Raw genomic sequence first — 16,213 nt, 5'->3', positions numbered from 1 at the left:
ATCCAGTCCCTCTCTGACTCCATCTCCAATTACTCTACCCCTTGTTCCTCCCTACTCTAGACTAACTGGCTCTTTGCTGTACATTGAGCATATGATCTGCTCTCACCTGAGGACCTTTGCACTGGCCACTCCCCATATATATTTAATGTTAACAACCTCATCTCCTTCAACGGTCTACTCAACCACTTTCTTAATAGTCCTAATCATCCTATTTAAAATTACAACCCACTTCACCCTTTGCATTCCCAATCTTCCCTATAGTTCTTAATTTTATTCTTTCTATAGTACATGTAACCTAATAATATATAATTTACATTTATTTTTATTGTCCATCTTACCTCTTTAGACTGTATGCTTAGGTCTTTGTTTTGTACACTGATATACTCCATGTGTCTGAAACAGTGTCTCGCACATAGTGGGTACCCAAACTATGTATTTTTGAAATAAATAAAATCTCTGAGGCCAACCCATTGTTAAAATATCAGTACATCCTCTTTAAGCCTGACTTTTTAAGTTTATATTTTGCAATTCAGTTTCATATTGGTCTGAAATTTGGCATTATATACTGAGATTGGATTTATTTACCCAATTTAAACAAAACATATTAAGCAATTTGAAGTACTATAAGTGTAATAAAAAAAAAACTTTAGATACATGGCACTATGTTTTATAATTGCACAAATCTTTAGGGCCCTGATTCACTGGGGAAATTTAAAATGTCAGGTAGTTTATGGTTTGTTCTGTATGTGGTATTAGGTGCAAACAAATTTGCTAAACACGTAATGTACTGTAATTCTGCTTCTGTTGAGAGGCAAATCGGAAATGATCATCTTGATGTAGTCAGTGAGTAAAAAGAGGGTAACCTTGAAAAGTACACCAGCAAATTACTAACATCTTTCAGGTACAAGCTGTTGGTTTTTTTCTTTTGAGAGACTACTCTCTGTTTGGGGAGTAATTTCTACAGCTTCAAGTATTCAGTCTGGCTTCAAATTGCATTATTTTATCCTGGATATCTCTGTACTAGCCTCATGATGGCCTTCCTCTTCAGGAACGTCATTACCATGAACCAGGACAGACCTGGTAGTGATGCCAGCTTAAAGACTACTGCCAAGGTAGGGGGCACACAAAGTGCCTGAAATCAGATCCACTCCAAGAATGGTTACTGATCACATTGAGGAAAAGACCAACAGTCAGTATTAAGAGAAAATATCAACTATGAGATCTAAAGAGTGAATGTGAAGTCAGAACCACGGAGCAAGACAAGATCAGAAACCAAGGTAACAGGAAAATGTCTGAGACCTAAGGGCAAGGTGCATAGCACAGCAAAGAATATCATTCATCATAAATAATCCAAGATTTCTCCCCAAAAAAGTAAAGTGAGAGAATGACATTCTCAGTGGGCCCATCTGTGCTTCCGTCATCAGGAAACGAAAAACAAATCAGGGACACAAGGTTGATGGGGCCTCCAGTCATCCTAGAGGGGCCCCGTGCAGCTATTAGGCAAAGCAGACATCTCATGGCTAATGCTAATAGACAAGCAAGGCAAGTAAGAAGAAAAATCAGAGGCTTTCGAACAACAGAGGTATGAGAGGAATTATAAATATGATTCCCTTTAGTCTTTTTTAATAGGTACATACTGTCAATCCCCATTGGGAATGTCAGATGATAAAAGTTGTGATATGCCAAAGGTAATATTCAAAAGTATATTTACTATTCTCATAAAATCTATGACTTAACTACAAAGACAAGCGATATCTACGTGAAGAGTGACGATCACTTGCTGACCATCTACATGTTTCCACTTCCCAGTTTCTTGCCTTTTCATACACATTCTTTAAAAAAAAACAACAAAAAAAAACTTTCCTCCAAAATTGTATCCAATCACAACTGGCTAAGGAACTCTGCAGGGACCAATGCCACGTACACAAAACTAGCATTACATTACCAGGCTATCCTACATCAAGAGTACTTGTAACCCCCATAAAAACATACTTATTCAATAAATATTTATTGAGCATCTATAATGTGCCAAGTACTGTTCTAGGTAGTAGGGAAACTGAAGTAGACAAAGCAATGTCTTCATCACCATGCAATGTATATCACAATGTCATAGGTTTGCATGTCCTGTCTTCCTACTAGGAGAAAATTTATTATTTTTAATTATTCCCTTATAGCACCTTTCTTCTACCTAGTTGTCCATCAGAGTCTTGATAAGCACAGCCTCTTCCATTCCCTTGAATGAGAATTTTGGGAGAGGGATTGGGGAATTCATCTTTTAAACAAGGTCTCTAGGGGCTTTGTCTGCATTCACACCATTTTAGGTGGAACCACTGCCCTATTAATAGCATCCTATCTGAGGAACTGGTGCTCTTCATTGGACTATTTCTGCGGGACTCCTTTTGATTGTCATGATTTACTGTTACCAAACTTCTCATTTTTGGTAATGTGAAAGCTCTCCAGGGTGTCCCAGTTAATTCACCTAACAAAAACTAACAAGGCAAACTTTTTAAAGAATGCCATTCCTTTTTAAACAAAATGGTTTTCTCTACTTTGGGGAAGAAAAGAATCAAACATTGGTCACTAATTATGGTCCATAGAACCAAAAGATTCATTTTAAAGATAAAGTTGAAATAATGGCATAAAGATGTGTTCCTATCAAAGAAGGCAAGACTGAATCTCAGAAATCCATTGTGAACGACACAGAAAATATTCATTAAAGTAGTTCTTGGTGAGCTAATGACAATCGGTATAGTTGATATTTAATAGCAAACAACATGCAATAATCAATTGATATTCAAATAGCAGCTAATGCAGGCTTTATGTGCCACACACTATTCTAGGTATTTTAAAGATATTAAGATGACTTACTCCGCACCCCTCTCTGAAATGGGTTTTTGTTATCATGTCCATTTTGTAGAAGAGAAAACTGAGGTACAGAGAAGAAAAGTAACCTATTCAGGGTTATACAGCTAGTAAATTTTAGCCAGGATTTCAACTTAGTTGCAAAAATCCATGTTCTTAATCATTAGACGAAACTGCCTGTCCTTAGTTTTTATTATACTTCTTTAAAAGACTCATACCAAAGAAGTTTATGCAAACCTATTCTAGGAAGCAAGATATTTTTTTTCTTAACCATAGCTTCCCTGCCCCGATGCCTCAATCAGGCTAATTTTCTTTTCAGTCATTTTAAAGTGAAGAGAACAATGCTGTTGAAGCAAGATCACCCAGTTAGCAGTTCAAGCATAACAGAGATATTGTTCTGAATCTCAGTTCTGCCACCTGCTTGCTATATGACTTTGAGCAAGTTACCTCTCCAAGTCTCAGTTTCCTCATCTTTAAAATGAAGGTTTTAATGGGACCTACATCATAACCCTATTTAAAGATAAAACAAGATAGCCTGTTCAAAGCACGTAGAAAGCACTCAATAAATATTATCCGTGTAATACAGCAGCAATAAATAGAATCTAATGATTTCATTCATACTAAAAATAGTTTATTTCTCTTCTAATTAAAAAAAATGAAAAAACAAAACAAAACAACAAACCAAGCCACAAGCCATTAAACCAATGATGTCTTTTGTGGAAAAACCAGAAAGGCTATTGGACACATGAATTTGTGTCATTAGTTATCTCCTCTATTACAAAACCTATGTGTTCTAGCATCCTGAGACACCTTGCATAATATAATCACTGTCACTCCTAGAGGTCAAATGGGCAGGCAGCTAATACTTCTCTATGAAAAGCTCAATAATTCATCTTCTAAATCTCAGTTCGAAGCCTACATTGAGGTTAAAGAAAATTGACATTCGGTCTGTGAACTTAATGTCAAGCTCCAAAAAAAACTCTAGGCAGCACATGTTTAGCGATTAAGTGGACGCAGACAATAAAGACGTTGCCAAATTGTAAAACAAGACTTGGAAATTACAGAAAATGGTGCTAGTTATTGATTATGGTGACCATTCAGTTCTTACTGAGCCACCCAAAACAATCATTCATTTTCCAGCAGAGAGCCTGCTCATTTGCAAGATAAAAGAGGGACATTTCTGCACATGCCCATAATGTTCTTCACCACTGGGGGCAGCTTTACATAAGACTGCATTCACGGAAACCAAAGCAACAGTCGGAGCAGCTTTCAGAATGACAGTCTGCAGAAGTGAGCTGAGCGTGTGCGCGGCCCGGGGCTCTCCTGCCTTCTGGGCTCCAACGCAGCTCTGTGGCTGAACTGGGTGCTCAGCACCAGAAATGCGGGGCTATGGAATACAGATGTGGCAGCTCAGGTAGCCCCGCGTTGCCTGGAGGAATACAGCATGCTTTCTGATAAGAAGAAATTGTAGAAGGCAGTTTGTTTGTTTGTTTTTAACGACACCCCCCCCAAAAGAAACCTGTAAAGATGCAAAAACGTAATATCCATGAAGATCCTATTACCTAGGAAGATTCTGATGTTTTGCTGCAAATGCGGAGTTGGGATTTATTTGTTCTTGGAGTGTTCTGCGTGGCTGGCAAAGAATAATGTTCCAAAATCGGTCCATCTCCCAAGGGGTCCAATTTTTCTTCCGGGGTGTCAGCGAGCCCTGACTCACTACAGAGCGACTGACAGGGGCTGTCATGCAAGTGGCCCCCTAAGCCAAAGCAAAAGACCTAAGGACGACCTTTGAACAATACAAAGGATGGGTATGTTTTGTCATTTTTCTTCTTTCCTTCTTTAAAAAAAAAAAACATCCTCTAGTCTGTGTATTACTTCTGCCTTCATTATTTTAGAGATTACCTTGCTCTGCTCTAAAACTATAAATTCAATTGCTTAGTGAACACGTTTCTTGCTTAACTATTAAAAAAAAAAAACAACCAAAAAACCCCTGAAGACAATTCTCTTTAAATGACAAGGTGATGCTTATTTGATGTAAAATGTTGTTATCTAGATTTAAATTTTTTAAAAAATGAAAATACATGCCTGTTCTTGCTTGATTAAAAATAAATGAATTCTTTTTTGGGGGGATAACTTCTAAGTTGTTTTTATTTTCAGGTTTCAATGTAATTAGGCTACTGAGCGGATCAGCTGTAGCACTGGTGATTGCCCCCACTGTCTTACTGACAATGCTTTCTTCTGCCGAGCGAGGATGCCCTAAGGGCTGTAGGTGTGAAGGCAAAATGGTATATTGTGAATCTCAGAAATTACAGGAGATACCCTCAAGTATATCTGCTGGCTGCTTAGGTTTGTCCCTTCGCTACAACAGCCTTCAAAAACTTAAGTACAATCAATTCAAAGGGCTCAACCAGCTCACCTGGCTGTACCTGGACCATAACCATATCAGCAATATTGATGAGAACGCTTTCAATGGGATACGCAGACTCAAAGAGCTGATTCTGAGTTCCAACAGAATCTCCTATTTTCTCAACAACACTTTCAGACCTGTAACAAATTTACGGAACTTGGACCTGTCCTATAATCAGCTGCATTCTCTGGGATCTGAACAGTTCCGGGGCTTGAGGAAGCTGCTGAGTTTACATTTGAGGTCTAACTCCCTGAGAACCATCCCTGTGCGAATATTCCAGGACTGCCGCAACCTGGAACTTTTGGACCTGGGATATAACCGGATCCGGAGTTTAGCCAGGAATGTCTTTGCTGGCATGATCAGACTCAAAGAACTTCACCTGGAGCACAATCAATTTTCTAAGCTCAACCTGGCCCTTTTTCCGAGGTTGGTGAGCCTTCAGAACCTGTACTTGCAGTGGAATAAAATCAGTGTCATAGGACAGACCATGTCCTGGACCTGGAGCTCATTACAAAGACTTGATTTATCAGGCAATGAGATTGAAGCTTTTAGTGGACCTAGTGTTTTCCAGTGTGTCCCGAATCTGCAGCGCCTCAACCTGGATTCCAACAAGCTCACATTTATTGGTCAAGAGATTTTGGATTCTTGGATATCCCTCAATGACATCAGTCTGGCCGGGAATATATGGGAATGCAGCAGAAATATCTGTTCCCTGGTAAACTGGCTGAAAAGTTTTAAAGGTCTGCGGGAGAACACAATCATCTGTGCCAGTCCCAAAGAGCTGCAAGGAGTCAACGTGATCGATGCAGTGAGGAACTACAGCATCTGTGGCAAAAGCACCACGGAGAGGTTCGACCTGGCCAGGGCTCTCCCAAAGCCCACCTTCAAGCCCAAGCTCCCCAGGCCGAAGCACGAGAGCAAACCTCCTGTGCCCCCCACGGTGGGAGCCACGGAGCCCAGCCCAGAGACCGATGCTGACACCGAGCACATCTCCTTCCATAAAATCATCGCCGGGAGCGTGGCCCTTTTCCTGTCCGTGCTTGTCATCCTGCTGGTTATCTACGTGTCATGGAAGCGGTACCCTGCGAGCATGAAGCAGCTGCAGCAGCGCTCCCTCATGCGAAGGCACAGGAAAAAGAAAAGACAGTCCCTAAAGCAAATGACTCCCAGCACCCAGGAATTTTATGTAGATTACAAGCCCACCAACACGGAGACCAGCGAGATGCTGCTGAATGGGACGGGACCCTGCACCTATAACAAATCGGGCTCCAGGGAGTGTGAGGTATGACCCCTTGTGCTAAAAGCGCTCTTAAAAGCTGGGAAATAAGTGGTGCTTCATTGAACTCCGGTGACTATAAAGGGAACGGGCGCCCCCTCCCATCCCTCTCCCTCTCCCTCTGCTGGCAAGGTCCTTCCCTGTCCGTTTCAGCACATTCATAATACCGGTCATTTTCCTCTCATACATAATGAAACCATTGAAACTTAAATACCACAGTCAATGCGAAGCTTGAACTCTGGTTTAATATGAGCCTATTGTGTAAGACCCTTTATTGATTCCATTAATGCCACACTCGTTTTCAGATAAAACTTCTTTTACAATTAGCCCCCCACATCTGCTGGTATTCTGCTAGAACCAGATGTACGGTTCTCAGAGGTTTGCAGTTCGTTGGCAAATCGAGGGAACAGTGAGTGACCCCGGGTTCTCGTACCTTGAACTGACTCCAGGAGAATGCCCGATAACAGGAACCCTTAGCGACAGAGCCCTGAAACAATGCCTGGCTCAAAAAGAAAACTGCAGGAAGCTATCAAAAGATGGTGCTGGGTAAAAGCAGCGCCACGAGCAGTTTTCAGAGGCGTCTGAATTATGATGAGGCAAGTCCAGGGGCAAGCGTTGAAGGGTTAAAAGGCTGTGAGTAGACAAGTACAAGATGTGAGGTGGTAAAAATACAAAGTTTCAGACTTGAAGCCCTGTCTCTGAAACCCATCCCTGTGAGATCAGACTAGAGGTTTCACCGTCAATTTCCTCTAGTCTCTACACTCCCCAAATAAGTCAATTAACTCCATAGCCACGAAGCAAATTTGAGGAGGCAGGTTTCCCCGCAGCTCCTTGGTGTTAGGGAGTTTTCAGAGACCAGGCTTGCAACAGGGGAGGCAGCCTGCTATATGCATGTGGTTGGGAGCTCACCAGAATTTCTCATTTCAGCTCTTTCAGGGACCCTTATGCAATGAGTGTTCTCTGTTCCTCTGTTTGGGGTTTGTCAGGCTGTCCTGTTGTGTTCCGTTTGTGTCCTGCACACACTAGTCCCCTAATGACTGACACTTCATTCAGAGGTGCAGAGAGAACACATTCCAAGATATGCTTTCCACCAACAGCCTCATTAAAAAGGACCGTTTTGATAACACCTTACTAAATGTATAAAATAAATCTTAGAGAGGAAAAAGAGCAACCCTATGGCACTTGTCTTTGCTTTTCTATTACTGATGTTACGGTGTCCCTGTGTTCATCTGTATTGTGAACTCATCCATCAGTGTGATTCTGTACAGACCCTGTTGGCAGTGTGCAAGCTGCATGCATGGTTTTATGTCGTAGGTGAAAGTTTATTGACTGCAGCACAAATATCACAGCTTTTGGATTTAAGTAACTTTGACCACAGTTCATTAAGATTTTAGAAAAATGTCTTTAGCCTGTGTCCTCTGTCACCCTCCAAAATGAACAATCCAATTACAGGGGTAAAAAAATCAGGAATTGCAACATTAAGTCTGTTTCATTTAATTTGGCTTGACAAGCCATGTCCCTGTTCTTTCAAAACAGAATCGCTGCAGCAAAAAAGAAAAAGTGAATGGCTATTTTTATCAGCATTTTCATATAGTTTGGAGGCTTTTCACATGCTGACAGGCAAAAATCTAGGCAAGTCACCACGAAATATAATTGCAAGGAAGCCAGATTATAAAAATCATGTTTTTATAAGCAATAAAGAAAAGGGAACATTTAAAGTGGACTTTGGTTTTAATTAAATTCTAAAATAGATGGCAGTTCAGAAAAGCATCATAGCTACAGTATATCTAGCCATGAATAATTGTCGACTATACACTTATTAATGGCAAATTGTCACAGATTCCCAATTGATTGATAATGCAGATACTTCCTTACAGTATTATGAACTGGATGACTGAGCCTACTGTGGTGTTTTTCACTGAAGTTGTAAGTTTACATTTTTTCAGAAAATGTCAGTAAATACACATTCCATCTAAAAAAGAAATTTTCTTTGGTCAGACTCATTTTTATCTGTACTAAAGATGATTGTATTAATTAAATGCAGTGTTAAAGTGAAAAGGCCCATTTCTATTCTTTGACTTGACCTTCTGTCTCATTTGTCATGGATACCAAATAAATTTAGGCAAGACATATTTATATTTTTGAATTCTTGCAAATTCTCAATGCTGTGGTACTGCTAGTGTATACAAAATATATTTGCTGTATTGAAAAGTGTTTCTAAAATTCAAAGCCACTTGGTGTGTAAGATGAATGACCAATATTTTAAAGGCTAGTCATTTTTTAACATGTAACTGTAACTCCTTATCAATTTAATGAGTAAGAACCTAAATAAAATCCCATAGATAGTGAAACTTGTTTTGATTTAGAACACGCAGGTACAAATTTTTAAAAAAAGATCTTTTCCCCTTTTGGGGAATGAGGCTTCTCTAGTTTTTAAGTATCTTCTCAGCTCAAATACATAACCCTTGTAAGTTAGACAATAACTTGCTCACCACCACAAATTTAACAAAGCCACCTGGAGAATGTTCTCCTCCTCAAAAGTTGTTTCCCTCACCCCTACCCCGTGGCACTTCCTTAACTTTAGATCATAAATCTATTTCTTTAGTATTTCAAACTCACTGCATATTTGAGACATATAATTGATATTCCATTTTCTAGTGCAAATTTACACGAGGTATCTGACTTTCCTCAAAAGTGACAACAGCCTGACCTGTTGAACTACATAACAGACACACCTCGAGGCAGATGGATTCAGTCAGTACTTGGACTGCTTGGCCAGAGAGGAAATGCCATTTAGTCTCTGAACTGCAAGGGGTTTTGCCCCCACTTTTATAGCCCCAGTACCCAAAGTGCTACCGCACCTTAAAGTTAACAGTCCCAGTGCCACCATGTTCTAGCAAGACTTATGCAAGATATAGTCCTTTTAAATGAGTTTATGTTTTCCAAGGATGTTGACATTACATCTTTTCAAAGAATTTAAGCCATTTTTTCGTTATTTAGTGAATCAACTACCTAAGTAGACAACAGGCAATAAACTGTATTTCTGTGGAGCAGCAGTGACCTCCAGTGGCTGCTTAGACTAACCACAGCAATTCATACACATTTTATATAGTTTTTAACCCTGAATCCTTACAGAAACATGGTTGACGATGTAGTTTTTGATCTGTGAATCAGATTTGAATTTATTTAGTTAATCTCCCTGGGAAATTCAGTGATAGTTTTTTTTAAGTTATATTTTGCATATTGACTTATTTAGCAATAATTCCCAAACATAGGCCAGAGAACTGGTACTGAGGGCTCAAAATAAGTGCCCAAAGATGAAGAGCAAGTTATAATGTAATAAGAATAGATAAGAAAAATTTTAAAGCATTTATACTCATTGATGTTGGGCAAAGATACATACTTTCATTAAATGGGCTAACATTTTCCATAGGCAGGGTACTGAAATATGATGTAATTTAGTTTGGGAAAAATAAACTTCAGTATAAATATTGGAAGAATCAGCATCAGTTATGGACTAGTCAGTAGGAATGTCTGAGCTATCACGTGAGGGAGGCTCCCCTTCTGGCTCCAGAACTCTCCAGTCTGTGGATCATGCCGGTGACCTGTGCTTTGCCCCACTGCTCTCTCCCTCCCTCCTTCCCCATTTCAGCCAGCTAAACACTGGTTCTGTTAGGCTCTCTGACAATGATGGTGCAATCCAAGAGGCGATGATTCATGGATAATGAAATTATGCTCTCCTTCTGGGGAAGGATAATGCAGAGTCAGATTCATAGATTTGGCAGGGGTTTGGGGGATGCTGTAGGTGCATGAAATATCTTCTCTTTCCTTGACATTTACTGAGAAGAGAACTTAAAGAGTTTATTTAAACTGTGAATTAGACTAGCATCAGAAACAATCAACAGGCCATGAAGCCTAACACAAAATGAGTTCTGCACATGACACATGAGAATTGAACCATGAGAAATGAAAAATTCAGAAACTGTCTGGCTTCTTGTATTCCTTTCCCCCGGATTCACATTAGAATCTGCATCTGTAGCAAAGCAATTGTATCCTCTTAGCTACCTACATTAAAAATCAGAGGCAGCTGGAAGTTACTATGAACATGAAAAGTAATATCAGTAAATTCTAATTATAAATGTTGTAAGAGAAATAGAATTGATGAAAGCTGAATAGCTTGTATTAAGGGACTCTTGAAAACTAATAAAAAATACACAACAGAAAGTGACAGTTTCTCTAATCCAATCATAATAGCTTACTGAATTAGACCCAAATTTTGCTTAGTCTCCAAAATCGTTGGTGATATTTACATAGTTGGGTAGAAGACAATAGAAATACTATAGAGAAATCTATATAAAAATAGTTCTTTATTTGAGGGAAATATCATAGCCATATATGATAGAGTATAGGTGTTAGGTTCAAGATTATCTGACATTTGCTAATCAAATGATCTCAGGCAAATTACTTAGCTTTTCTGAACTTGAAGTTCCCCATCTGTAAAATGGACATATATTATTGACTTCACCTGGTTACTGGGAGAAGGAAATATGAGAAGTACTTTGTAAGCTATCTATTCTTTTCCAAGAGTGCTCAGTGAGATATTTAGCTGTGTTTGCCAGTGTTCTATGTTTGGTCTGGGTTACAAAGGCATAACTACCTCTGCGTTACAGAAGCCCAAATCCACTTTACATTAATATGAATTGTGAAACATGCCAGTGAGTTTAGATCTTAATTTGTCTTTGACCTTTAGTTTCCATAAAAACAGTTTCTTCCGCCCCATGTTATCTAAGTCTAGCAATTTATCAATAATGATCACAAAGTACAAAAGACATAAATAGACACCAACCACAGAACACTGAATTAAAAGATTATCAAACTACATCAAATTTGAACTGTTTCCCAAATCAGGTAATTATAGCAAGGGCTTTGAGTCAACATGGCTTACTTATCCATCCCTTTTCCAATATTGCTATTTTGAGCCCTCATTGACTTTATAAATACAACATGTATGGCAAAAATGAGATTGTTATTGAGCAAAAAGATATTAATCACATGACATCTACTCTGCTGTTCATTTTCCCCCCACTGAAAGACTCCCCAAAATCTCAATAGTATTGAAATTACTATTGACTTTATTTATAAATTTTTATGAGTAACCACCTATTCACTTATGCAAAATAAAATACTTAAGAGTCCTCTTCCTGGGCCTTTCATGAAAAACAATTACCAATGTAATCATAAATCTCTCTCCAATGGATATAGCTGGTCTTAACAAGTATGACGTAGCAGGTGTATTTCCAAAATTCTTATAATTCAAGTAGACAAACTGTTCCTGTTTGACAGCTGGGTTTCTCCGAAATTTCCAAAGAACAGAGATAACAGTGGTTTTTCATTTGGAAAAAGCACTTGTGAATTCTATGCTCCTCTACCTTCATGGGGTTATTGGTGGATGTTCTTGAGCCGGGTAAGGAGAATTCCAGGAACACCGAGAGAGCAAGGATGTAAGGACAAGCACAACACTGCTTCCTAATGACAGACTCTCCATAGACAATAATGCATTTTATTGAAGTAAGAAGCTTCTGTGTTAGTTATTCTATCCAGCACATATTGTAATGAAAACTCATGATTTTCTTTTTTGTTGTTAATTTTCACTCGAGGACATTTTTTCCACTTATTTTTTTTTTAGAGAGAGTGAAAGGGAGGGTGCAGCGCCGGTGGCGGGGGGAGAGAGAGAAACACTGATGTGAGGGAGGCCCACCGATGGGCTGCCTCCCTCCCGGGCCCCAACCTGGGCCAGGAGTCAAACCCACAGCCCTTTGGTGCTCAGGGACGGCACTCTAACCACTGAGTCACACCAGCCAGGGCTGAAAACTTATAAAATTTTCTTGAAAATTCTCTATATTTTATTTTTATTTTTTAAGGACTCCCACCCCCACACACACCAATTTTTTTTATTCCTTTCTTCCACTCTTGTTGTTCTCTTCTTCCTATACAACAAAAAAATATCTTTCCTCATATAAATCAACACAACTTGGTCATCTCACTCCATGAAGAGCCCATCTCCAATGAAAAATATTAGAACATAAAATTTAAGTCTGGCTGACACTCTCTGCTTTCCTCTATAGCCGACAAACCACCTCTTTAGTGTCTTATTTTCAAAGGAAGAAAGAAGAAATATAGTTGAATGACAGGCTGGCAAAGTATTAAAGTCTGCTATTTTCCTTAGTTGACTGACTCCTAGAAAACAAAATTTTGGCCTTTATGTATGGGAGTGCTCAACTACATTTTACAAATGAAAAATGCTCATACCAACGATCAGAATTTTGTCTTTTCAGGAATAAAATGCAAATATTTGTGGTCTCACATATAAAATGATACGGCAAATTCTATACTGAGCAAAGGTAATTTCTGTTAAAGCTTAATTGTAATAATTACCATCTATCCAGGGTGTGAAATACATTTTGCCAGTAGAGAGCAAAAGGCTTCAATTAAATATAAATCCTTATTCAGCACTCTTGGGGCTCAACTTACTAATAAAGTGGGGTAAAAAGAAAATGCCCTCCAATAGCGAGGCTATTAAGCGGTGTCCATGACTTCAAAGGGTGTTACACTTTCTGAAAGAAGAAACATGCTCAACCCCTTTTGATACAAACAACCAAAATCCCACAGGAATATTTAAAGGAAAACTAGAAAATAGTAGGTGGAGGCTGAAGTAGTAGAGTGACTTTAAACCTGTGATAAGATGACAACAGCGAAAAGTCTCTAAGAAGTTTAAAAACTAACTCGGTACTTCAGGATCAGTGTTGGCTTGTACTCATTGATTTAGGAACAAATTTTGCGTGATTTGTACTAAATTTTAAAGTGAAAAGGTATAAATAGTTGGGCACTGCCGTTTATCCTATGAAAAGTGAGGTAACATCACTGAATGATGATTTAAATGGAATAACATATTACATAAGTGTATTTGTCTTTCACCAAGATAGGCTTGTTGATGCTTGGGAACGAAATCTGTGTCCTTCCTATAAGGTGATATATTTTTATTACATATTTGTAGGAGTGTGTATACTTTTGTGTGATGGAACCCTTATTACGTGCCAGGAATGTCTATATAATTTTAAATATAAAAACACAGTCCTAAAAGTTTTATCCATTAGTCTTATACCTTGCCCCTTCTTTATAGGACTGCCCTGAAATAAGGCATACCCCACCACACAGGGTTTTTCAAGCCAAATTATATATCTCTAGTTCTCATTAAGTAGTGATTTCCAGTGATTTACCATTGGCTATCCCTCTGCTAAGTAAATTATAAGCTTCCAGTACAGTATTCGTCCCAGCCTGTGGCACACGCTCCAGCCCATCACTCGTCATTAAAAGGCAGCCTGCACTTAGTCCCACAGATTTTTATCGGAAGGACTGAATAGGAAAGTGTAAAAATCTACATATATTTTTATGGGCCTCACTTTGTTTCTCTTTATGGTCTGCCACACAGAGATGTGTGGGGCCTTTGTCGGTTTACACTAACATGCAGAAGCATCAAGCTAGCTGTCAATGAAAAAGAAAAGGTCAAGGTAGATTTTTTAAAAGTAGAGTCCAGAGCTCACATTATCTATTTATTAATCTACAAATAATCCTAAGTGATGAGCATGCTTTATGTCACTTTCCTGACATCTGATTTACCCTCCCAGTCGACCATCGTGTTCTTAACTTCACATTCTTTTCATTTTTCATTGCTGACAGGGAGGTTCCTTGCGCTTGCTTCTTGGTGGTTTTGTTTTGTGTTGTTTTCTGCCTGTAGGTACTCTCCCCATTCTTGGAAGGTATCACTTTGCCTGCTTTTCTAGAATCCTCAAATTTTGATCCTGTCAGAAAGTTACAGGGAAATTTGTTGGTTTTACGGTTGGGGCAATCAGGCAGACAGACTGGGTTTGTCTCTAGAATGCAATCTAGTCAAGTCCGGGATATCTGCCTCCTATCTTCCCAGCCTCCCGTTTCCATGCCTTTTCCCCATCGGATTTTTCCCCAAAGGATTTTTCATACCGAATTCCCTCCTTCCAGTAATACCAAGGGATCTCTCAGTTCCTCACTTCTTACCTAATATCTATTCCAAGATATAGACCAGTATTATTGTCCATCCCAAGAGCACTCACATTTAAATAAAAACCTTTTAGCTAAAGGTGCAAAAGTCATATGCTAAGAGCAAGCATACCCAGCAGGGTTGGGTAAAGTGCTTCTGGGGGCAGAGGGCATTGCAAACACTTATAAAATCATCATATACATACATGCCTCTGTATTTTTCTTAATCATGAGTTTGGGCGTTCTCACAAAGCAGGGCAAATAATCCAGGTTTCATTCAGTAAACGAGAGTTTGAGAAATATCTTCAGTAAATTGCCATATACACAGGTGTGGGTTTTTTTTAGTTTTTCTCAATGGAGAGACAATATTGTATAAAAAGACACTTGGGCTAAGGATCCAGGAAGACCCACCCAGTTTGGATTCTGGTTCTGGGACTTAATAACTAAAAACACTTGAGTCTTAGCTTCTTCATCACAAAAAGAATATGCATAATACATTATAATCATCCCAGAATTGTTATAAAAGGGCGAAAATTCAGGAATCAGCATTTCTTGAATATTTTTATGTACCTTGTTTTGACAGATAAAATCACTTCCTACAAAGCTTGCATAACAGTAACTTTCATCTTCCCTTCATTAACTCTAACTGCTAACAATTTCAGTACCCCCATTATGTTTTAATAGTATTCCGCTACCTGTTTTTATATGGAATAATAAACAGATATCTGACAAACTTTCAAGAAATAGCATCTAAACTGCCATAAGCTCAGGGGCATCTAGGCACATGGTTAATACTGAACAGTAATATGCCATATAAAACCAGTGTCCTAACGCTCCCCACAAAGGCCAACTGTGTCTCCACCTGTATCTCCACCATTTCCCATGCTCTAACACTGGCTAGTTCTTGAAGTAGCATGTGCTTCCCTACCTCTGTGCTTTGGTCAATCTATTTCCTTTGTGAAAAAATGACTTTCCTCCCTCCCAATCCTCCTGGCAATCTCTGAGACTTTCTACAATAGATCCACCTCAAATTCCACTCATTCTAGGCGGCTTCTTAATCTTGCTCTCCCCTGTTTTCCATATATTGTATCTCTATTGGAGACAACATCACAGGCCGCCCTATATAGGAGCTATTAAGGTATCTACATATGCTTTTTGAGGAAATGGACCGTCTTGCCTCTTTCTTCTTCCAGTGATAATTGTACAGCCTTTAATTCATGGTAGTTATCTGTTCAATCGATTTACCGGTGATATTATAAGGTGATTGTCAACTTCATATTTATTTATAGAGCCTAAATATACACTTTTGTTTTTATTTCATATATACTTTTCATATATACATTCTTCTCATTTATAATTTAACTGGTTTCACTTTAAACTGTTTTCATGTCATAAATAACCCACCAATGATTTTCCTTTGATAATTACCAAGGGTGTTAACATTTTAGGGCGTATGTTAAAGTGACTAAGAGCTAAAAATAATGTAAGGCAAAGAAAGAATATTTAATTCTAAGTATGAATTCATCTTGATTTTAGTGGAGACTGAGTAGTCAACTTTTGTTGTAAAAGCCATATATCGTGACCTCTCTTTGTCC

General features: G+C 38.8%; 1 protein-coding gene across 1 annotated transcript in view; it reads left to right on the top strand.

Moving 5' to 3' along the window:
* The first annotated feature begins 4,287 nt into the window (after positions 1 to 4,287).
* Positions 4,288 to 16,213, top strand: part of LRRTM3 (leucine rich repeat transmembrane neuronal 3) — a 140,406-nt gene continuing 128,480 nt past the window's right edge. Inside the window, exons 1-2 of the mRNA XM_016198414.2 lie at positions 4,288 to 4,670; positions 5,020 to 6,551. Coding sequence (XP_016053900.1) covers positions 4,667 to 4,670; positions 5,020 to 6,551 — 1,536 coding nt within the window. The 5' untranslated portion in view covers positions 4,288 to 4,666. The remainder of the gene's footprint in view (positions 4,671 to 5,019; positions 6,552 to 16,213) is intronic.

The sequence above is a fragment of the Miniopterus natalensis genome, chromosome 14 (assembly GCF_054644295.1).
Source record: "Miniopterus natalensis isolate mMinNat1 chromosome 14, mMinNat1.hap1, whole genome shotgun sequence".
Lineage (NCBI taxonomy): Eukaryota > Metazoa > Chordata > Mammalia > Chiroptera > Miniopteridae > Miniopterus > Miniopterus natalensis.
Note: the sequence above shows the minus strand (reverse complement) of the source record. Positions and strands in the feature narration are given on the sequence as shown.